This window comes from Hypanus sabinus, chromosome 30 (assembly GCF_030144855.1).
Source record: "Hypanus sabinus isolate sHypSab1 chromosome 30, sHypSab1.hap1, whole genome shotgun sequence".
NCBI classification, from domain to species: domain Eukaryota; kingdom Metazoa; phylum Chordata; class Chondrichthyes; order Myliobatiformes; family Dasyatidae; genus Hypanus; species Hypanus sabinus.
In genome coordinates this window covers 15,660,713-15,686,215 of record NC_082735.1, presented here as the reverse complement: position 1 = coordinate 15,686,215, position 25,503 = coordinate 15,660,713, and the positions used below count along the sequence as shown (strand labels likewise).

At 44.6% G+C, this 25,503-nt stretch overlaps 1 protein-coding gene across 1 annotated transcript in view; it reads left to right on the top strand.

Annotated features, from left to right (window-relative positions):
• LOC132383421 (glutamate receptor ionotropic, kainate 3-like) overlaps positions 1–25,503 on the top strand; it is a 550,775-nt gene that overhangs the window by 465,589 nt on the left and 59,683 nt on the right. Inside the window, exon 13 of the mRNA XM_059954362.1 lies at positions 2,436–2,653. Coding sequence (XP_059810345.1) covers positions 2,436–2,653 — 218 coding nt within the window. The remainder of the gene's footprint in view (positions 1–2,435; positions 2,654–25,503) is intronic.

The window sequence follows — 25,503 nt, the reverse complement described above, 5'->3', positions numbered from 1 at the left end:
TTTCACCAGCGGTTATCAAGATGGCCACAGTCAGTAGATGATCTCTAATTGATTGTAACTATGGTTGTGTCTTGACTATGCATAAACCAGTTGATGATACTCATCAGACATCTTCAACCTGCGTACTGTCAAAAAAAAACAGCTTTAAGAAAAGTATCTTTGCATTTTAGACTTCGCCTTCATCTGAATATCTGATATGAATTATGAATTGTTGGGGACCTAGTACTAATACCTACAGCATTCCATAATCATAATTTCCCATTTTGTCCCACTTTCTGTTTACTACTTGTTAATAAATCTTTATGATCTGACAAGTGTAGTATTAACCATAATAACATGCATGCTAATCTAGTTTAATAAGCTCTCGATTAGAACTTTATCAAAAACCTGAAAATTCAGATACACCATTTTAATTGGTTCACCCTTAACTACTTTGCTGGCAGCAATTCAAAGAGACTAACAGATTTGTCAAGCATGAATTCACCATCAAAAATCTATGTTCACACAATCCAAACCTGGTATCTTCCCAGTGCCCTGCTAACAGTTCCTTATGTTTTTATTTTTTTGGAGAGTTTTTCTGTGCCTTTTGAAGGCAAAGACATGAAATTTGTTTCTTGGTCATTTGCATATTTTCCAAAGTCATTTCCCCTGATAATTCAGTGACTGACCCTAATTAACTTCAGCTAATTTTATTTTTTTTTCCTTTTACCCATTAATAAATGTTCCTAGTTTCATTTTGTGTTTGCTGCTGAACCACTCTTATAAATTCCTTTCTCTCACTACCAATGCTGTCAATGCCTTGGTCTTCCTTTGCAGAGTTTTAAAATGTCTAAATTCTCTAGCCTTTTCTTGTAGTTAGAAACATCATTAGCTTTTCCTTTGTCTTAACTCTGTTTGTAATTTCTCTTGCTATTCATTGTTGATAAACATGACTTTTTTTAGTTAACAGAACATATTTGCTTGTAAAACCTATATTAATTCTCTATATTGTCCATTGCTTTAACTGTCATGTCTTTTAACATAGCTTCCCCATGTAATACAGCCAAATGATGCCTCATGCATTTGCAGTTTGATTTACCCACATTTAAGATACTCATTCCAGATTGAACAAAATCACTTTCAATCTTCACATAAAATTCACTGGAAGTTAGAGCTGAACATGAGTGGATGCCACTGTGATGTAGCAGCTCTACCGGATTTGGCCACTCTGCTGCCATCTTCTCTGATGTTCGGAGTGTAGATCATTCCTTTCCACTTCCTTTATCCCTCCCGTTAATGTCAGGGCTACTCTGGCAATCATTCCATTTTTTTAGCACTCTTCTGAAAATACTCTGCTGTTTCCCCTTTGACAATGCAAGTCACAAACAGAAAAATACATGATTGACCGCCAGTTTCCTCCATGCAATTTGCACAAGCAAGCCTGCAAAGAGTAGCCGGCTGGTGGCATCCACACTGAACCTAGAGGCAAGTGGTCCTGGGTTCAAATTCAGCCGGCTTTCCATCCGTGCTGGGTTGAGGGTCGAGCTGGCACCTTGGCCTCTGTAAAAAAAGACAGACGAATGCAAAAGGAACTGTAAGGTTGTTGCCACAAGGCAAGGAGTGGAATGAAAGATTCATTTGGCTCGACTTTGAGTTGCTAAAAATCCAGACTGATTAGAATAAAGCATAGAATAGTACAGCACTGGACTGGCCTTTCAGCCCATCATATCTGTGCAGAACATAATGCCAAATTAAACCAAATTTCTTCTGCCTGCACATGATCCATGTCCCACCATTCCCTGCAAATGCATGTGCCTATCTAACAGTTTCTTATATGCCCTGATCATGTCTGCTTCCTCTTTACCCCTGGCAGCCTGTTCAAGGCACCTATCATTCTTTGTATTTTCGGTATATCAAAAAAAGTTTGCCCCCTCTCCCCTTAAATAATATTTTACTCTGGGAAAATGACTTTGATTATACCCTATCTATGTTTCTCACAATTTTGTTATTTTCTAATAGTTCTCCCTTTAGCCTCTCATGATCCAAAGAAAACAACCCATGTTTGTCCTGTCCAGTCTCTATTTATAGCCCTACCCTGTAACCATGGCAACATCCAGGTAAACATCGCCCATAACCTTTCCAAGGCCTCCACCTCCTTCCTGTAATAGGCAACCAGAATTGCGCATAATAACAGTTGTTATAAATGTATCAGTAAAATAAAAAATATTAATAGATTAAGGAAATGTGCAGTGCTTGGTTCTCAATTCACACCTTCCTGATTATGACTCTTAAAATGGATCATTCATATCACTTTCCATTATTGAACTGGACTAATTTCATGAAATAAAATGAGAAATAAGCTTTCATTTATTTTTCAAAATTATGCATAATTTTACTGTATAATTTGTTGCTAGCTAAAGAAGATAATATTATGGTTTTTGCTTTGTTTGCTCCAGGATCTGAACTGATGCCAAAAGCCCTTTCTACCAGGATTATTGGTGGGATATGGTGGTTTTTCACCCTCATCATCATCTCCTCATACACCGCAAACCTGGCTGCTTTCCTAACCGTTGAGCGAATGGAATCCCCCATAGAGTCAGCCGATGACCTAGCGAAACAAACCAAAATAGAATATGGGGCAGTCAAAGATGGAGCCACCATGACTTTCTTCAAGGTAAAAAAAATCACACTTACTTGACACTTTTCTTACCATTACGCCTGGGCTTCATTTTAGCCAGGTTTTAGTATCGTGTTGACAAGTGTTTAAGCATGCATAATAGATCATTTAAATCTAGCATCATTGTTTGAAAGGAAAATTTATATGAGCTGGTGAGATTCATGTTGTAATTATGGATGATTTAACAGCATTTTGTGTTTCTCTAAGTTCTATATGTTACACTGTCACAGCCACGGGGTCACGCATCCATTTGCTATGTTTTCAAATTTTAATCTCGGAATGTCTATTACTCAAGACCACATTCCGAACAAAAGTTATTTCCCGTCACCCCCTCCCACAGCCCTGTCACCAGGAAATATTATTTTATCTCCAAATTATGCTTACTGAACAGCGGGAGTTGAGCACTAAAACATAACTCTTCAGCAAGAGATCAGAAGACTTCCCTTCACCCCACTGAGTAGTAAATAGGTAGAGTTGACTTCCATCAAAAAAAGTTTGATGGATTGAAATGCTAACTTTGAAATGATGACTTTGAAATAATGACTATGTGGTTGAAGAAGGCCATAGGTTAGAAGAATGCAGAGAAAGAAGTGAATTTATGATCAAATTCTATTTAGATCTTGTGATGCTAAAGCTTGGAAATGTCAACTGTGGAATGCAAATGCTTGAGAAATGAATAATACGAACTATTTTGTATAATGCGAACTACATTAAAGTCAAATTCCATGAGCGCAGCAACAAGGAGCCAGCTTCCAGTATATATATATATATATACTAATTAGATTTTATGGGGTCATGAAAGTAATTCTGCAAAGTAAAGTGTGGAAAGTCAGCTCCTGAAATATTACTGTTGGAATCTGAGTTGATTATAGTAGAGATAAACACAGAAATTGGTGGAAATTCTCAGCAGACCAGGCAGAGCTGTGGATCGAGAAACAGTCGGTGTTGTGTTCTGCAGAAAGATCATAGACCTGAAACACTGACCAAGTATTTCCAGCTCTTGTTACTTTTGCAGTATTTGCAATTTTTTAATGTTTTGATTAATGTATATAAGTATGTTTGAGTATACGCTGGAGAGATGTTGTGGCGGCTCATTTCCTAGCGTATGCGAACCGACTCACAATTAGATAGCCTACGGGGGTTTGCGAGCACAGAGCTTTGGAGCCTCTTCGCCATGGGGGGCCGGTTGACAGAGGCTTAAAAGTGAGGCTGAAGTTTTCGAATAAAGTTTTTCCTTCGACTGCAGTTACCGACTCCGTGTCGTAATTTTAGCGCTGCTTGTAGCACACCGCTACAATTGGTGACCCCGACGGTCCAAACGATTTTTGGACCAGAAATGACCGACGCCGCCTCTGTTCATGCGGTTTCGTTGACACTGCCGGGTTTCTGGACACAGCGCCCGGACCTATGGTTCCAGCAAGCCGAAGCCCAATTCCACGTTCGCCGGATCACCTCAGAAGACACCCGCTACTACTACGTGGTGGGCTCCCTCGACCAGGACACAGCTGCCCAGGTCGCGGAGTTCGTACAGTCGCCCCCGGCAGACGGCAAGTACATGGAATTCAAAGCCCTGCTCCTCAGGACTTTCGGACTCTCACGGCGCGAGCGGGCTGCCCGTTTACTGCACCTGGATGGCTTGGGCGACAGACCTCCATCGGCTTTAATGAACGAGATGTTGTCTCTGGCCGAGGGACACACAGGCCTCATGTTTGAGCAGGCATTCCTGGAGCAGCTGCCCGAGGACATACGCCTGCTGCTGTCCGACGCGGATTTCAGTGACCCCCGGAAGGTGGCAGCCCGGGCGGACTTGCTGTGGAACGCCAAAAAGGTGAGCGGGGCGTCCATCGCACAGATCTCCCAGCCACGCTCCCGGCAGCAAACCAGTCCAGGCCCGGCCGCAGAGCCCACTAACCCCCGGCCCAATGACCACTGGTGCTTCTACCACCAGCGGTGGGGCGCAGAAGCCCGCCGTTGTCGCCCGCCCTGCAAGTTCCCGGGAAACGCCAGGGCCAGCCGCCGCTGATGGCTACGGCGGCTGGCCATCGGGATAGCCTCCTGTATGTGTGGGATAGAAGGTCGGGATGCCGGTTTTTGGTCGATACTGGGGCTGAGATCAGCGTTTTACCTCCGACAAGTTACGACACTCGCAGCAGGGCACCGGGTCCCCCCCTGAGGGCCGTGAATGGCAGCACAGTAAGGACCTATGGCACCCGTCAGGTGCAGCTACAGTTCGGCTCCAGCCAGTTCACGTGGGACTTCACACTGGCCGCCGTAGCCCAACCGCTTCTGGGTGCGGATTTTTTGCGAGCTCACAGCCTGCTGGTTGACCTGCCCAGGAAGAGACTGGTACACGCCGAGACCTTTCAGACGTTCTCCCTGGGCGCGGCCCAGTTGCCAGCCCCTCACCTCGGCTCCATCACGCTGTCCGACAACGACTTCACCAGGGTCCTGGCGGAGTTCCCATCGGTTCTGGCACCGCAGTTCACAGCAGCCATGCCCAGGCACGGCGTACAGCACCACATCCCGACACAGGGACCACCCCTCCATGCCCGTGCTCGGCGGCTTCCCCCGGACAAGCTCCGACTGGCGAAGGAGGAGTTCCAGAGAATGGAGGAATTGGGGATCATCCGGCGGTCCGACAGCCCCTGGGCTTCCCCCCTGCACATGGTGCCCAAAGCGACGGGGGGCTGGAGACCGTGCGGCGACTACCGCAGGCTGAACGAGGCTACCACACCGGACCGCTACCCTGTGCCGCACATTCAGGACTTTGCGGCAAACCTGCACGGCGCCCGGATCTTCTCCAAGGTCGACCTTGTCCGAGGGTACCATCAAATCCCGATGCATCCTGACGACGTCCCCAAGACGGCTCTCATCACCCCGTTTGGCCTCTTCGAGTTCCTCCGCATGCCGTTCGGCCTGAAGAATGCCGCACAGACGTTCCAGCGGTTAATGGACGCGGTGGGACGGGACCTGGACTTCGCGTTCATCTATTTGGATGACATCCTCATAGCCAGCGGCAGTCGTCAGGAGCATCTGTCCCACCTCCGTCAACTCTGCGCCCGACTGAGTGAGTACGGTCTTACAATCAACCCTGCCAAATGCCAGTTCGGACTTGATACCATTGACTTCCTGGGCCACAGGATTACTAAAGACGGGGCAACCCCTCTGCCCGCTAAGGTAGATGCGGTCCGCCACTTCCCCCGACCCACCACGATCAAAGGCCTTCAGGAATTCGTCGGTATGGTCAATTTCTACCGCCGCTTCCTCCCTTCAGCTGCCCGGATCATGCGCCCCCTGTTCGCCCTGATGTCGGGTCCGAGCAAGGACATTACCTGGGACGAGGAGTCCGCCGCCGCTTTCGTTCAAACGAAGGAAGCTTTGGCTGACGCCGCAATGCTAGTACATCCCAGAATGGACACCCCTACCGCCCTCACAGTGGACGCATCAAACACGGCAGTCGGTGGGGTGCTGGAGCAGCTCATCGCAGGTCGCTGGCAACCCCTGGCGTTTTTCAGCAAACACCTGCGGCCACCCGAGCTCAAGTACAGTGCTTTTGACCGGGAACTGTTGGCGCTCTACCTGGCAATCCGGCATTTCAGGTACTTCCTAGAAGGTCGGCCCTTCACCGCGTTCACGGACCACAAACCACTTACCTTTGCGTTTACGAAAGCATCCGACCCCTGGTCATCCCGCCAGCAACGCCACCTGTCCTACATCTCTGAATACACAACGGATGTCCGGCACGTCTCAGGTAAGGACAATGTCGTGGCGGATGCGCTCTCTCGCCCTACCGTTCATGCCCTTTCCCAAGGGGTAGACTTTGAGGCACTGGCAGAGGCACAGCAGGTAGATGAGGAGATTCCGAGTTACAGGACTGCAGTCTCTGGTTTGCAGCTCCAGGACCTCCCCGTGGGCCCAGGTGAGAGGACCCTACTCTGTGACGTCGCCACCAGCCAGCCCCGTCCGGTCGTCCCCGCAGCCTGGCGGCGACGTGTTTTCGACTCCATTCATAACTTGGCGCATCCCTCCATCCGGACAACTGTCCGGATGGTTTCCAGCAGGTTCGTTTGGCACGGACTCCGCAAACAGGTCAGTGAATGGGCCAGGACGTGCATGCACTGCCAGACGGCCAAGGTTCAGCGGCACACCAAAGCCCCACCGCAGCAGTTCCATCCCGCCCACCGGCGTTTCGACCACATTCATGTGGATATCGTGGGCCCCCTGCCAGTGTCGCGCGGAGCGCGTTACCTCCTGACTATCGTGGACCGGTTCACAAGATGGCCAGAGGCGGTCCCGCTCACCGACACCACCTCCGAATCTTGCGCCCGAGCCCTGATCGCCACCTGGATATCCCGCTTTGGTGTACCAGCCCACATTACCTCCGACAGAGGCGCCCAGTTCACCTCCAGCCTGTGGTCAGCTATGGCCAGCCTTTTGGGGACTCAGCTGCACCACACCACTGCCTACCACCCACAGTCGAACGGGCTAGTGGAGCGTTTCCACCGTCACCTGAAGTCGGCCCTCATGGCCCGCCTGCGAGGAGCCAACTGGGCGGACGAGCTTCCCTGGGTCCTTCTCGGCATCCGCACAGCGCCCAAGGACGACCTGCACGCCTCGTCGGCCGAGTTGGTATACGGCGCGCCCCTGGCCGTCCCCGGGGAGTTCCTACCAGCCCCGAGGGGGCAAGAGGAAGAACCCGCTGCAGTCCTGGGCAGACTTCGCGAGAAGCTCGGTAACCTGGCCCCCATACCCACTTCACAGCATGGGCGGCACCCGACCTGCGTACCCAAAGACCTACGGAACTGTAAGTTTGTGTTTGTACGAAGGGGCGGGCATCGGCCACCGCTGCAGCGGCCATACGAGGGGCCGTTTACGGTGCTCCGGAACAACGGGTCCACGTTCGTGCTGGACGTTGGGGGGAAGGAGGAGGTTTTCACGGTGGACCGCCTCAAGCCGGCCCATGTGGACCTGGCGCAACCGGCCGAGTTTCTGGCGCCTCGGCGCAGAGGCCGACCTCCCAAGCAGGTTCTGGCCCAGGCTGTGGACATTGGGGGGTGTATCGCCGGTTCTGGGGGGGGGTTATGTGGCGGCTCATTTCCTAGCGTATGCGAACCGACTCACAATTAGATAGCCTACGGGGGTTTGCGAGCACAGAGCTTTGGAGCCTCTTCGCCATGGGGGGCCGGTTGACAGAGGCTTAAAAGTGAGGCTGAAGTTTTCGAATAAAGTTTTTCCTTCGACTGCAGTTACCGACTCCGTGTCGTAATTTTAGCGCTGCTTGTAGCACACCGCTACAATGTCTAGAACACTTTGGAAATTTTGGATTAAAAGTCTTTAAGACAGTGTGATTGCTGAAAGGAGGTTAAATAGAGTGAGTAGAATGAATGAGTACATAGTGTAGCGAGGCAGTAGCTGAAGTATATTATCTTGTTGTTTGATCCTTTTCACGCCTTGTGGTGCATTGGGCAGCATTTATGCTGTTTCAGTAGCTTTAAACTGTTTTCTTACGAAGCTGAGTGCTAGCTTGATGTTCAACCCTGCATGGATGAAAGGAGCTGATCAGGTTTGAACTCGGGACCATTCAGCTCGAAGTCCCATGCTGTTGCCACTACTCCACCAGCTGGTTACATTGTCTTGACAGCATGATGTAGGTCAACTGAGAACTTTAAAGGGGCAAGTCTATGACTGGAACCTTGACAACTGAAGACACAGCTAATCAAGGATGGGACAATGCAAATCCAAAACGCTATACACCCCAGATTAGGAGTCACATTTTCTTGTGGAATGGGGTGTAAGAAGTAGTTGTAGAACTTGAGAGGAAAGAACATTCATGGATGAGAAAACAAAAATGAGAGTTTTTAAATCAATGTTACATTACCAGAATTAATCACTAGCGCAGTGTTATGGCTGAATGTGATGATACAGCTTAGAATAGGAGGCTGAAGTTTAGATGACTTTGAGTTCATGTTCAGAAGAAGAAGATTATCGATCCAAGAGCACACTGGAGACGGGTCAAATTAACAAAGCATGGATAAAAGTTTCAGCAACTATTAGGCTGTGGGAAAGACAGTTAAAGATTAAAGGTTAGATTTATTTGTCACATCAAAATAACAGAGCATATAGTGAAAGATGTCATTTGCATCAAATCAAATCAATGAGAATTATGCTGGGCAGCCTGCAAGTGTCACCACACTTCAAGTGTCTACATAGCATGCCCTCAACTCAATAACCCTTGCCTGTATGTCCTTGGAATGTGAGAGGAAACTGAATGAAACCAATGTGGTCACGAGGAAAACGTATAAACTCCTTAGACACTGTGATGAAAATTGAACCTAATCGCTGACTCTTGGTACTGCAAAGCAATGCGCTTCTCATGCACTATGTTACTATGCTGTCCCTATTCGTTTAGTTTGAGGAAATATTATGAAGGAGGAATAGTTTTACCACAGTGACTATCCCTGGATCAAAAAATAACACCACCATTTGAAAAGATTAGCCAAAGATGATTCTCTGGGTAAACTGCCCAATTATTGGATGGACCACTGAGATACTGTATTGAGAACAGAAGACTTTATGATCCCATTGAAGGGAATTTTTGTTAACCCTGAATGCTGGACAAGTTAACTAATGTTTTAGCAACAATGGCAGGTAAAAAGGAAACTGGTTCAGTGGAAACAGACATCATGTTTTCAGATAATATTGCTAACACCTAGATATCAAACGAAAAAAGCTTGGAATGTACCATAGTAACAGTATGGAAATGAAAGAGGTCATTACAGGTAGGTGTAGGCTTGAGTTCCCAGGAAATATGTCACTCACAAACTGAATTTAAGGATGACATGAGCGGAGTCAGGTGAGAAATTGGAGAATGACACACATTCAGGACAAGGAAACTGTGAGATTGGGATTGGCAAGTATTGTTAGCGAATATTTGAGCTGGTGGGCTAAGATAAAGAGGAAAACAGCAATAAAAGTTAAGATGTTCTCAATGTTAACAGCAAGTCCTTCAGCAGTTTTGTGGAGATGAAGGTTGACAAGACAAATTGCCGCAAGGGAAGAAAGCCAGAATGGTCATTGCATTTTAGTATGAATTGGAATACTGAATAGTTTTGTCAGGTTAGAGGTTGACCTTAGTACTTTATGTGTTATGACCAGAATGACTAAACTTGTCATCTGTTATATCCTTCAAGTCAAGGTTGCTTTGAGAAAGTATTGTCTGTACCACTAAGAATAGGCAGGGTGAGAGAGACCAGCCATTTTAAGGACAACTTGATCATCAAAGATTGCAGTGAGAGTCCAATTATATTAACAGAGAGTGAACCAAGGGACTGACCGAGCAAGATCAGTGATAGACGTAGTGGGAGTAACACAAGAGATGGCAAAGTCAAAGACACAGACTTGCTTGTCCTTTGTGATGTGGCATAGTCCACCTCAAGCATGTGGATGAGGAAAGTGGGGGGAGCTGTTGCCGAGTAAAGAGTTAGAGTAAAAGTCAAGTTAATAGTCATATGATCAAGCAAACGGCTTTCACTTTGCGGAAGTGTGAGTGAGAGACACGGAAAAGAGCAAGTCATACTGCATGTTTTACTTTGGAGATTTGTGATTTGAGAGTGAGAGTGGGAGATATTGGAAAGAACAGGTCTTGTTGCTTTTGAGTTTCACCAGGACCGATGAAACAGAGTTAAGTTTAAGAGGAGTGGCCATTGTGGAAATGGACAGGGTTAAAGTAAGGGAGCTGAAGCATTGCCTCGAGAGGTTTCGGTGAGAAATGGCAGAGGCTAAGTGGAGTTTCTGGTAGATTTCTCTTTCTTTATTTTTTCATAGAGTAGCAAGAATGGAGCTCAGGGCAGGGTGTGCTCCTCTTACATAATGTGGGAAGTCAGGTTGACTTCCAGTGTCGCTGATGAATCTATCTGTGAGACTGTAACTGGCTGTAGCTCCTTGTGGACCACATTAGGGAACTGGTGCTGGAGCTCAATGACCTACAGATGATTTGGAGAACAAGGTTATTGATAGATAAGAGCAACAGGATGGCAGTTGTATCTAATGTCTGTTTCAGAAGACAGGCACCTGGGCGACTGTCAGGAGATGGAAAGGGAATAAGCATCTCCTGTGGCTGTTTTTCTGAATAACAAATATACTTCTTTCAATACTGTAAGGGTGAGGGGCAACCTAGCATGATAAAGCTCCAGTCTGGTACTGGGTCTGGCTTTCTTGCTCATGAGGGAAACGGAGAAGAGGAAAATGATCATGATAGGGTGAAAGTAATTAGGGGAATGGACAGGAGATTCTGTAGACATGAAAGAGTCTCCTGTACGGTATAGTTCCCCCAGCTACCAGGGTCAGAGCCATCCACAGCATTCTACAGGGGAGGGTGAGCAGCCAGAAGTCATGGTACATATTGGTACCAAAGGCTTAGTTAGGAAAAGTGATGAAGTCCTGAAGAGCAAATATTGGGAAGGAAGCTAAAAAGCAGGACTTCAATGCTAGTAATCTCAACTTTGCTGTCTGTGCCACACGCTAGTAAGGGTACAAATAGGATGAATGCATGACTGAGGAATGATGCAAGTTGCAGAGTTTCATATGTGTGGATCATTGGCATCTCTTCTGAGGAAGACATGACCTGTACAAAACTAACATGTCATGTCTGAAATCAAGATGGACCAATATCCTTGTAGACAGGCTTGCGAGAGCTGTTTGGGTAAGTTTCAACTAGGTTGGAAGGGTCTTGGAAACAAGACCAGTGTGAATGATCAGAGGATGGGGCAGTTTGTATACAGGTAGATGTAGCATGTAGAGAGACTGTGAGGAATTTAGGGAGTTGATAGAGCAAAATTACAGTCAGCTGTTGGGCTGAAATGTGCTGACTTTAATGAACAATGTATCTGGATCAAGGGTGATGAACGAAGCATAATTTGGTACTGGGAACTACGAGTATAATGTTGTAGTCATTATAGGGACTTGGCTGTCACAGGGGCAGGAATGGCTGCTTGATATTCTGTGTTTTAAATGATTCCTAAGGCACAGAAAGGGAAATAAAAGAGTTGGGGCAGTGGCATTCCTAATCAGAGATTGTATCACAGCAGTCAATAGTGAGGATTTCGTGGAGGGATAGTTTACTGAGAAGGTGTTGGTGAAAGTCAGAAATAGGAAGGAACAGTGACTTTACTGGGAGTATTCTATTGGCCTTGCATAGTAACAGAGACATTGAGGAGCAGATCAGTAGGCTAATTTTGGAATGGTGCAACAATAACAGTATCGATGTGGTGAGTGACTTCAACTTCCCTAATATTAATTAGCCTCCTTATTGCAAGAGGCTTAGGTGGGGCAGAATCTGTTCGGTGGGTCCAGGATGGATTACTGCACAAGATGTGGACAAGCCAACAAGAGGAGGGGCCACATTGAATCTAGTATGAGGTGATGAAACCTGGTCAGTTGATAAATTGCTCAGAAGGCGAGCATTCTGGAGCCCATTACCACAACTCCCTGATCTTTAGCATAGCCTTGGACGAAGGTCGGATAGGCGATAAGAGAGAATGACTGGGATGGAAGAAGTCTTTGATCAAATGGCTGTTTTCCCAAGGCAGCAGGAAGTATAGACAGATTCAATGGTTTTGTTGACTGACTAGACTGCATTTATAACTTTGTGCAACTAGGCAAAACAATCACCATGCCAAGCTGTGATGCAAATGGATTAGATACTTTGACTTGCTATGGCACATCTATAAAAATTTGGCGAAAGTCATTGGTAATTTGCCAAATTTCCTTAGGCTCCTGAAGAAGTTGAGACAAGCTGTGCTTTCTTGGTTGCAAGTCCACCTGGCTAGACCAGGGCAGATAGTCCATTGATACAGACAGGAGAATGTATCCCACCCCATTTGCTGAAGTGAATAAACTGCTCCTTAATTTTGCTGCAATCTGCACAGGATCTGAATCTATGGCCCGCATCTCCATCAGGGTCGATCTCTTTTTTTCATGGGTTCACTCTCCAGTAGGTAGATCTGTGATGGCTGTATTCAAGTGCATCAGAGCCTGACAGAGAGGGTGGCATAAATTCTTGTGTTCAACGTGAACATTACTCTCTGAGCTCATCAAGAAGGAGGAATATGCTTTGCCAGCAATTCTACTGAACTTTGCTTTTAGCCCATTATTGCATGAAAGCCTTGTAATAAGCAATGGCTGACCTGGGACCCTAGCTCATCTGTTGATATCCTTGATAGCATTGCTAAGCTTGTACCTGGTTGTACCTGACTTGAGCTTCATTCTCGGTTCATCCATGGTTTCTGGTTGGGGAACACACCTGGACTGACCTCTCGGGCATGCTGTCCCTGTACGCTTACTGATGCAGCCTGTCACAACAATTAAGCTGGACACTGAGTCCTTGTGTATGGGGTAACACACAAAATGCTAGAGGAATTCAGCAGGCCAGGCAGCATCGATGGAAAGGGATGAAGAGTTGGTGTTTCAGTCATTCATCAGGAAGGGAGGAAAAAGCCAGAATACGAAGGTGGGGGGAGGGGAAGATGATAGGTGAAGCCATTTGAATGGGGAAAGCAGGTGGTTGGAAATGAGTACCTGGAGACTAAAGCAACCAAACAAGCTCATCTATTTCCTGAGACCAGTTACTACGTGACTTTCTGGACCAGATTCTCTCGTTTCACTTTGTGTACAGGAAGAAGGAGCACAGCCTAGTAATCTGGTTTCCCAAAATGCCAGAGGTAAGATGGAGCAGTAACCATCTGTAATGGTTATTGAGGATGTTTGAGCCTCCATTGTGACAGGAGATGTGTTGATATTTTGATAATGTACTCATGAAATTGGTCTGGTTGAAGTCCTCAGCTACCTCACTCACCTGGAGGAGAGGGATGCCGATGTTAGAATGCTGTTTCTGGATTACAGTTCAGCATTCAATGCCAGAATTCCCTCCAGATTCGACAGAAAGCCCAGAGACCTTGGCTTGCACCCCTACCCTTGTGCAATTGGATCCTAGACTTTCTATCAGATCACCGACAATTGCTAAGGATGAATTCCCTCACATCTTCCTGTCTGGCCCACAACACAAGTGCCCCCCCCCCCCCCCCCAGCATTGTGTGCTGAGCCTCTACTCCCATAACACCCATGACTGTGCTGCTGCACACAGTTCCAATCATAAAGGAGGCCTGGAAGATCATCGAGGACACCAGTCACCCCAACCACAAACTATTTCAACTGCTTCCACCTGACACACGGTACTGCAGCATTAAAGCCAGGACCAACAAGCTATGGGACAGCTTCTTTCTACAAGCCATTAGACTTATAAATCCACATAGAAACATAGAAACCTGCAGCACAATACAGGCCCTTCAGCCCACAATGCTATGCTGAACATATGCTTACTTTAGAAATTACCTAAGGGTTATCCATAGCCCTCTGTTTTTCTAAGCTCCATGTACTTATCCAGGAGTCTCTTAAAAGGCCCTATTGTATCCACCTCCACCGCCGGCAGCCATTGTGATGGAGTTGTAATGCAACGATTTTTACTCCTTCACATTGTGGATGGATGTAAGATATAAGTAAATTCAATGATGAACAAGGCCTGAGATTACACAATTTCAAAGTTATTGATAGAAATATAGTTCCCCAAGTGCAAGCTTCACATCTGCCTGTGGTTTTACGTAGACTATCAAAGGGTAGACAAAGTGAGTTCCTGGAGCATGGAGGGAATTTTGCCATTAGATATTCGGAGAACAGGAGCTTACAAAGACAGTCATGTGAGTGCCACGGGAAGCTGATTTGAAAACAATCCCTCTGCCTTTTCTTTGCCTGCGGATTCCATAGTTCATCCAGTGAGTTGAGAAGCCTTCAGGTTGTATGGTGCAGTTGGGAGAAGCAGATCTCACCCATGTCACCATAAGACAGAGCACTTGACAGGAGCAGACTTTGAGGGACTTGTGTGAAATTATAGTGAAGCTTACATGTTTTATGATTTCAAGAATGGTTAATTTATATAAATAGATAAATTGACTAGGATAGGTATACTTACTCGCAAGTTTAAAGGAATAAGGCGTGATTTCACAAAAATGTATAAAACTTTTACAGGTTTGGGGAAGCTGGATGCAGAGAGGATGATTTGCCTGACTGTAGGGTCTAAAATCAGGAGTCTCTGTCTCAGAATAAGAGTTGGAGTGTTCAGAACTGAGATGAGGTGAAATTTCTTCACTCAGAGGGTGTTAAAGCTCAGGAATTCTCTTCCTCAGAGAGCTGTGTAGATTCAGTTGTTGAATTCATTCAATCAGAGTTTGACAGACATCTAAACATCTGAGTTAAGGAATATGAGGATAATTCACGAAAATGGCGTTGAATAGTTCAGCTGTGATCTTGATGAATGTTATAGCAGGTTTGAAGAGTCTGATGAATGAATCCTGCTCCTATTTCTTACATTCTCATGTTTATTAGTATCTCTTGAGATTTGAAACATACACTCACTGCCCGCTTTATTAGGTACACCTGTACGTCTGCTCATCAGTGCAAATATCTAATCAGCCAATCATGTGGCAGCAATTCAGTGCACTTTTGAAAGCCTCCCACTTACGAAATATACGTTTGTTAGAAGCAGCCTGGCCCAATCCACAGTTGCCAGATCCTTTCTGATACCATCAAAATTGAGACCTTTATCCAATTTAGAATCTCAACCCAAGGACTAGATCTGTCCCTTTCCATAATTACCTTAAAACTAATGGTATTACGATTACTGGATGCAAAATGTTCCCCTGCACAAACTTCGGTCACCTCTCTGTCTCATTCCCGAATAGGAAACCGAGTATGACACCCTGTCCAATTGGGACTTCTATGTACCAATTAAGGGATCTTTCCTGAACACATTTGACAATCTCTTTCCCGTCCAGCCCTTTTATAGTATGGGAGCCCCAGTCAATATGGGGAAAGTTAAAATCACCCACTATTACAGCCTTTTGTTTATTGCAGCATTCTGCAGTCTGTCTACAAATTTGCTTCTGTAAATCCCACGGACTGTTGAGTGGTGTATAATATAGTCCCATTAACATGGTCATATCTTTCTTAATCCTCAGACCTCCCTATAAAGCCTCACTAGACAAGCTCTCCAGTCTTCCCTGATTGAGCACTGCCATGACATTTTCCCTGACTGGTAATGCCACTCTTCCACCTTTAATCTCTGTTGCTCTATCATGTCTAAAACAATGAAACCTGGGAACATTGCGCTGCCAGTACAGCCCCTCCTGCAACCAGCTTTCACTAATGACTACAATGCCATAATTCCACATGCTGATCCATGCCCTGAGCTCATCCAGCTTTCCCAAAATAGCCCTTGCATTGAGATAGACACGGCTCAGAACATTGGTCCCAGTGTACTCGACCTTTTGATTCCTGACTTTGTCTGTAGGCTCAACAACATCTTTCTCCACAATCACTCCGCACTGTCTGTTCTGGCATTCTGATTCCCATCTGCTGTGATCAGTTGACTCAGCACAAGCCAGCGATGGAACACTTGGCTTTCCAGGACTGTAACACACAGCAATGCAGCTTGGCCGTCAGCAGGATCTCATTTATCATTGTGAAGCCACACAAACATTTAATACTAATTTCATAATGAGCGCATTAACATTTAATAATGAGCACAATTAATACTAGAAAATTCTAAATCTTCACTGTTTTTTCTGTTAACGAGGACTGATGGGTTAAATTGGCTGTCTGTTTTTGCAAGTGTTGTAAACTGAGTTTCTAAATGATTTTATCCCTTAAACACCCATCTCCCTACAGAGTTAAAGTCATGGTTATACCTATTAGAACTTTGTTTATGGTTTCAATTTAGAGAAGTTTATTGCTCTAATGATTCAGAGGTTTGTGCAATGCATGTAACTTCAAATCACACGGAAAGAAGACTGAGAGAATTCTCTTTAAGGCTGAGGGACTGTAATTCAAAAGAAGAGTGAAGTGGTCATTTGATTACTAAATGATTAGAGAAAAAAAGAATTCCTGGATTAATTTTTTTGATGCAAGGTGCGGTTGCTTTGAAAAGCGCACATGGCATAATTTCTTACCAGGTTAGTTGTGTGTTTGTGGAAACAGTGTCAAATGTATGGATTTAAATTTTAACTCTCTGGCACGGGTCGTCAGCAGCATCAGTGAATTTACAGTTTCTTGAAAACATGGAAACAAAAAGAGGCCTGTCAGCCCAGTGCTTAAGCTGTGGTAGACTCTCAAATTAGTACAATATGCCTGCACACTCACTGTATATCCATACAAGTTCAAGCTGAAACTTATTGTCATCTGACTGTGTTTATATGTGGTTGGCATCTATCTGTCTGGAAGGACAATGGGCATTGATGATCATCATCACAAGCCTGGGTGGAAGGTATGGAGATCCTGAGATGCCCAATTGTCAAGATCCCCCCCGGTCTCACCAGTTCACCAGTGTAGTCTAGGCGAAAGCTCATGAAGCAATACTTTTGGCACCAGCTTGGCTGCAGGAGCTGCCGGAAGGATGTTCAATGACATCCAGCCACCTTAGGGGCTCCACTCCAGATTTGCTATCTGGGTTTACTCCCGTAGCCTTCGTCTCTCCCGAGGCTGCACACTAGGCAGTGGGGGCTATTCATCCATAGGTGGGGATCTGGTTCACGAGTACCAGGGTGTGCCCACACAACGGTGGGCTCATGCGCTATGTGTGCAGGGGCCAGACCTCCTCCCTGTGCTTGGTAGTTCAGCCTGAGTCCAAAAGGAATGTGTCACCAGCGACTACGTGAGGCTTGCTGCTGGAGAGGCTACGTACTGGCAGGGAAAGACTTACATATTCTGCTCTCCTATCCACAAGACCGCTAGTCAGCGGTGGAAGCTAAAAGTGAGAGCCATAAGCACTACCCACTACACTACCACATTAGATGCATCACAACAACCATTTTGACACCAATGTCAAATATACATGTCAACTGGACATATATTCAACCAAACAAAACAACATACCTCTGGACCATGGTACACCCATAAAATATATATTATGTATGGCACATAAAAAATATTGCCACAAATAAATTAATAACATATAATTCAAAGTGCACGTGAAGAGCACAGGAAGTACAGTAAACGGCTCGCTGGCATAGTTAGAAGACGTCGGTGGTGACAGAGTATTCATTAGTCTTACAGCCTGGGAGAAGGACTTGTTACCCAGTCTGGAAGTCCTAGTCCTGTACCTCCTTCTTGATGATCGTGGGTCAAAGAGTTTGTGGAATAAGTGATAATGATCCTCAACAATGCTTTGTGCCCTTCAAATAAGAATATTCCTGCTGAATGTCTCAAGTAGGGAGGAGGGAGACCCTGGTGTTCCTCTCAGTAGTTTTAATGTTCCCTGTAGGCTGCTGTGGTCTAACTCCTTGCAGCTTCCATGGCACATGATGTAGCCAGACCGGAAAATTTTGATGGTGCTCCTGTAGAAAGTTGTTAGAATGGGCTGTGGAGCTTTGTGCACCTCAAATTCCTCAGAATATGTAGACACTGGCCTTCTTTAGGCCTTGTAGACCTTCTTTACTCATGAGGAGGTGTTGTGAGTGCAGGTCAGATCATCTGTCATGTGCACACCAAGGAACTTTGTGCTCTTCACTCTCTCCGCCGCAGGGCCATTGATGCACAACGGAGAGCAGTCGGCCTGTGCCTTCCTGAACTGCATAGTTTTTATCTTTTATCTTGTCCACGTTGGATTCAGGTTGTTATTCTCATACAATTTGACAAGCCTCTCTATCTTCTCTCTGTACGCAAACTCATCATTGTTGCCGATGAGGCCAACCACTGTTGTATCACCAATGAACTTGATGGTGCGGTCTAGGCTGGATCTGGCAGCATACACTCACCGTCAGCCCCTGCACTCTCACCGGAAACTCATGTTCTTACTGTAAACTCACACTCTCACTCTCACGAACATGTTTCAAGTTTTAACCCTATTTTTTTGAAAGTTGATACAGAGTCTACTTACTCCATCCTTTTTGACAGCTCATTTCAGTTAATACAGTTAACTGCATTACAAACATTTCCTTTCCACTCTCCTCTGAATGTATGGTTAAATTTAATCTTAGCGTACTATTTTAAAATATTATCTTAAATTTCAGCCATCTAATCACAGAACATCCTGCAAAGAGGAAGAAGTTTTCTCGCATTTATGGAACAGAACACTTAATATTTTTGAACACCATAGTAAAATCTTCGCTAAGTTTCTTCTGCTGTAAGGGAAATATTACCACCTTTTCCAATCTCTCCTTGCTCCCCAGTTGAACAACCAGGGTATGGGAATCATCAGCTTATATTACTTTCAAGGAATTGGCAACATTGTCAATGCTTTTTACGAAAATACACTCTGCCAAGTCCAGATCTTGTCTGCCTTGCATACCTTTCTCTCATTCTCCATTCCCAGTGTAACAACTCCCATAGCATAATGATTGTGACACATTAAGGTGCAGTAGTGTAGCAGTTAGTATAACACTTTACAGCGCCGGCTGTAAGATTGGGGTTCAATTCCTGCCACTGTCTGTAAGGAGCTTGTCCATTTTTCCCATCACAGCATGGGTCTCTTCGCGTGCTCCTGCACAGTTCCTCCCACATTCCAAAGCTGTGCGGGTTTATGGTTAGTGAGCTGTGGGTGCTGGAAGTGCAGTGACACCTGCTGGCTGCTCAGCACAACCCTCGCTGGTTTGATTTCACACAAATGGCGCATTTCACTGTATGTTCCAATGCACACGTGACATATAAAAGCTAATCTAATCTATGCTAATAAAATACGGCTTACTGAAGTCACATTCAAGAGTTTGGCAAGTGGAAATACTGCCTTTTGGACAGTATTGGCAATAAATTAGGACCATATTTCTCTGTCGGTTGAACAAGAATCTATACACATAGCTGAATACAATTCAATAATACCAATTTTAATAGTGGCAAGATTCATTGCATTCACTCTGTTTATTAAAGATAATATTTAAGCTGACATTTTGTACAATCTAAATCTGTTAGAAGGGGCTGTTGCGACAAGAAGCAAGCACCGTGGGTAGCTTGTATCAAGTCAAGCCAAGTCAAGTCAAGTTTATTGTCATTTCGACCATAAAATGCTGGTGCAGTAAACAGTAAAAACGAAACAACGTTCCTCCAGGAACCTGGTGCTATGTGAAACACAAAACTACACTAGACTATGTGAGACAGCACAAGGCTACACTAGACTATGTACAACAACATAAAAACTGCACAAGACTACATAAAGTACACAAAGTGCAGGGCAGTACAATAATTATATAAACAAGACAAAAGGCACAGTAGAGGACAAATTACAATATAGTAATAAATGATGTAGGTGACAGTCTAGACTCTGAGTGGCTCCGATGGCTTGGGAGAAGAAACTGTCTCTTCGTGAGAGCCCGAATGCTTCGGTACCTTTTGCCAGATGGCAGGAGGGAGAAGAGTTTGTGGGAGGGGTGCATGGGTTTCTTCACAATGCTGTTAGCTTTGAGGGTGCAGCGTGTGGTGTAAATGTCTGTAATAGTGGGAAGAGAGACCCCGATGATCTTCTCAGCTGACCTCACTATCCGCTGCAGGGTCTTGCAATTCGAGGCGGTGCAATTCCCAAACCAGGCAGTGATGCAGCTGCTCAGGATGCTCTTGATACAACCCCTGTAGAATGTGGTGAGGATGGGGGGTGGGAGATGGACTTTTGTCAGCCTTTGCAGAAAGAGGAGAACTCAAATCCATGAAGATTGTGACAGAGATTGTAACGGTTCAATGGACAACCATGGTTAAGTTCGGACAACTTGATTCTTGAGTTCTGTTCCAACAGAGTGTTCTGACATTGACCACAGCTGTTTCATCCTATAATGAAGCTAAACAAACACATACAATGTTTCCTGTAGTCCAGTTACTGAATCCTTTCAGTAGAGTTTAAAATGAAAGAATTTGAGAAAAATGGATCACAAAATGAGTTGGAAGAAACTGCAGCTCTTATTAGTTCCCTGTTGATTCCTATTGATTCTGCGCAAATCAAGTTCAATTAATGTCCTCACATCCAGAGAAATGATAGGACATGTCATTGCTTTGTGGGAGTGAGCTCTACGCATCCCTTTGAAGAGATCACTTCCAGGCAGTCCACTGCACAGCAAGTTTGTTTGCCGTCCCGAGGCATGCGCGTGCTAGGTTGCACAGTATTGTAATGATTTTATCTTCTGCAAAAAAAACACATTTCATGACATACGTGAATGATAAGTCTGACTCTGATATGGGTCTCTATTTTGGATTGAGCGTGGGAAGGGGGCAGGGAGAGGGGAATCATGGTTGGGGAAAATGGGAAGGGAGATGGAAGCATCAGAGAGACATTCTGCAATGATGAATAATCCAATTGTTTGGAACCAAATAATCTTGCCTGGTGTCTCAGGGCCGGGTTTGTCTGCACCCGCATCATCCCTCACCCTTAGCACAACTTTTCTGCCACCTGCCCCACATCCCTACCACAGCACTCCACCGTCACCACTCCCTACATTCTTTGCTCCTTCCAGATTTGCAAACTCGCTCTCCACTCCACATCAACCAATATATTACTGGGCAAAAGTCTTAGCTATGTATATATGTGCTTTATAAGACTTTTGTACAGTGCCATAGATAGGACAGATTTATAGGGCATATCGCATTGGCATCATTAGACATCTTGCTTGGCATGGAGGAGATGGAATGCTATTCCCATCTTATATAACAATATGAATCTGTCTGTGAGTCTACGGTATTTTCACGTATGTTATTTGGATGAATGCAGCACTCGAGTTCTGATGGCAAGTACTGCTTTCTTAATTATATCCTGGCCTGCGTAACATTGACAGTAACAATGCCGTGTCCTTTGATTATTCTGCGTCAACTTTGCATGAATGTATTTATTTTTCTCCATGCACTTCTCCTCTTGTGGAATTCTAGGGTATTAGCCCAGCAGTGAGCATCACTGGCTCTCCAAGGGCAGCAATGTCTTCATTGCCTGATCCAGGACTAAAAGTTCCAGATTTGGTCTTTTATTCTCGCAGCTTTACTGACCCTTATTCTCCAGACACTGCTCTCTTTAACCTCCTACCCCTCAAGCTCCTACCAATCAAGTTAGGCTCTGCCTTTGTGGCTTCTTGCCTGATTGCTGACTCTACCCCAAGCCTGGATCAGGCGTGTAACCAGCAGCTCCCTTCCCCACCCTCTTTTCACTGACCCTGGCTCCATCTCAATTTTTTTTTCACAAAAAAAAAAGGATTTTAAAGTTTCATGTATTTCCCTCTAAGCTGACAGAGCCTAACTTTCCCTGCTCCCTTTAAACTCGCTGTAAGTTCACTGTACGATTATACAAAAACTGAAAAAAAGGATATCTTCAAGAAGGCAGTTTCAAGTATTAAGGACCTTCACCATTTGGGACATAACATCTTCTTGTTGCTACCATCAGATAGAAGGAACAAGACAGGATGGCCAGCATACAATGATTGAGGCACAGCCTCTCTCCTATCAGATTTCTGAACAGACCACAAACACTACTTCATTATTCCCTTTGCATTATTTATTTAATTTAGTAATTTGTAGCAACGTTTATGCATTTGCATTGTACTGCTGCTGAAGAACAACAAATTTCATGTGATATATATCAGTGACCAATCATAATCTGACTCTGAATTAAAGATGGGTGGGGTTATTAATGGGAGAAAGATGCAACAGACTAGAGAACCTGCCAGTGTGAAATTTGCCATGGCCAAAGTCCCAAAGCTACCATGGTGGACTTGCCCGGGCAGGCGCTTGAAAGTTCTGCCCGATCTAATTGCCTGCCCCTCATCTGGGATTATGTCTACACCTCTGTGTCCCTGGAGAAAAAGTATTCATGGGTAGAGTGAGGGGATTTCCGGAAAAAGTGGATGCAATGGGGTCTTGAGTGTTTTGCACAATAAGGGTTGGCCCGAAACTTCGACTGTACTCTTCTTCATAGATGCTGCCTGGATTGCCGAGTTCCTCCAGCATTTTGTGTGTGTTGCTTGAATAAATAATAAGTACTGCAATATTGGATAAATGACATCCTATGAATCACTGAATAAACTACCTTTGGAAAAGGAAATGTCCAAAGACTGCCAGATTATTGGGGTTTTATTAATACTAGTGAAGTGGCGCAGCGGAGTCGTGACTGAAACTGGTAATCACTCCAAACTGATTATTCCGGTTTCTAATGAGTAGGAAAGTGAAAGGGAAAATTGAGCAAATGGAAGCCGGGATTTAGTTGGAGTAGGTGGAGTATGTGAGATGAGATTTAAAGGCTGAACACGCAATCATAAGTGAAAGAGAGGAAAGTGCAGCGGGGGCTGTCACATTTGGTAAGTGGCAAAGAGATTGAAGAAGCGCTGTATCATTAGATTGCCTGAGTAATCTGAGCTATTCCAGGATGAGTATTTCAGCAAGCTGCAATGGTCAAAACGACCAGCACATTCACCACTGCATTACTCTGTATGTTGGAATGTTGCAATTCTGAAAGCTAAGTTTCCCATTGATATCACATCTAATTTATATGAAGTCCTGTTAATAGAGACACTGCTACATTGTGATATAGATATCTGGAAATTGAACAGTATTTTTACCTTTTATTTAGAGATACAGCCGTCATTCCCATGAGCCTGCACCACACAACTACACACATGTGATCAATTATCCTAGTTACCTATACGTCTTTGGAATTTGGGAGGAAACCATAGGGAGAATGGACAAACGCCAGCAGGAATTAAACCCAAGATGTGGGAGCTGTATTAGTGTCATGCTGAACACTACACTACTGTCTGTTCAAGGTCCTTGTCACAGAGGAATTCACTACTGCACCAGGCTCGTACACGGCTGGAAGTTTAGAAGAATGAGAACTGACCTCAAGGAAACATTTAACATGTTGGAGAGCTTGAGAGTATTGATATAGGAGAATGTTGTACTTGACTATAGATTCTGGAAAGAGAGGTCACAATCTCAAAATGAGGTGGCCCATGTAAAACTCATTTGAGAAGAAACTCATTCATCTGGATTAATGGTGATTTTTTGAAATTCTCTATCCCAGAGGTCTATGAAGGATCACTCATTAATTGCATTTAGGAAAAAAAAGTGACCAGTAGCTTTCTTGATATTCAGCAAAGGATTCAATGTGGGTACAGGGCGGGAAAGTGGTGTTTGAGGTAGAAGATAAGCCATATTCTTGTTGCATTATGGAACAGAACAGGTTTGAGGGTCAAGTAGCAAATCCTACTTCTATTGTTTAGACAGGAATAGCCTGCAGGTCACCCTTGGGGAGGGTGTAGCACCTGCTTAGTCCCCTGATCAGGGCCACATGAAGCCATGGGAGCAAGAGGTGAATGGTCGTATGAGTAACTGCTGCATATTACATCCTGGTTATGCGATCATTCGCACCAGCTGGTCAATCTCTGAACAGTATTGATAATGTCTGGGGTCACCCATCTTGGAAAGACACCGCCCAGAAGAAGGCAATGGCAAACCATGATCGCCCATGTCATGCGACACAGCACAGAATGGAATCCCCTTTAAGCAAATCTGATGCAAACCTAACAAGTGTTCTGAAGAACTGATTTTGCAAATACAGCCCACATTGGTCCTTGGCAACTCATGCATCATCAGAAATCCCAAAAGCTGTACCTTGCATGGATTGTATGCTGTTCAACACTAGACCACATACCCTGTTCATTCATTAACAGTCAGCATCACATAGGAACTGGTAGGAAAATTGAATATTCTGAAGACTCTGCAATTTCCCTTGCAATTTATTTTTCTTTGCAACTGAATCACATGGTACAAGAATACACTGATACATGATCCATTTTGAAGACAAATAGGTTAAAACATTCCTGATGCATGCTGGAGGTTCTTAACTCTATAATATTCCCAAACACTACTTGAGTGTTTTATCTCATTTATTGCTCATAAACACACACTACCATACATATGCCCCTTAATGTAGAAAGCACCTGAACATCTTCATAATGATTTTTCTTGATATTTCTATTTTGAAAATAGCTATGCAAATTAATTCTGTTAAATTTAATATTTTTAAAGAAAATAACTAGAGATAATTCTTTTTTTTTCTTTGCACTTTAGTTTCTGCAAGTGTTAATTGCTATGCAATGGAAGCAACAGTTATAGTCATTGGAATATGTGATAATCATCAATGAAATGTGAAAAATATGCATAGTTTTTTTGTGTTCATATAATATACAGTATACCAGATGTAAGCATGTTAGTTCTCTGCAGAGCAGATTATATTTATGTAACTCTATGGGATTGTCTTATATTACTACGTCTTGGTCGACACACACAATGTAGGTAACAAGTCAGTGTTACATGAGAGCTCATGAAGGTCAGCCTTAGTCTATGTTTTTCTGTTTTCCTTGTGCACCTTCAAAGAACAGGCTGTTTCTCCTCTCTTCTTTGCAATTGCACCTCCTCTTCCTTAAAGATACTGCTCCCTTTTATAGCATTCTGCCATTCTTTGCTCACCGAAACCTCTCCATAACCTCCACATCCATCTCCGTCTGCTGATCTATTTGCCATTCCTCGCAGATAGGGTATGACTCTTTCTCCGCATCTCCTCAGTTACCTCTTAGTAAAGCTTTCTGTCTGCCCCTCTCAAAAGTCCACAGAACCCAGCTCTCCTCTCTTCCTTCTCTGCCATTACCTCAGGTTTATCAACACCGAGCTCCGGCTCAACGGATTTTCAGGCTCCAAAATACAATGGTCATTAAATCCAAATTCCATTTATTTTATTAATTGATGCTGAATGCATTAATACTTACTTTTTGAGTAAAACTACCAAG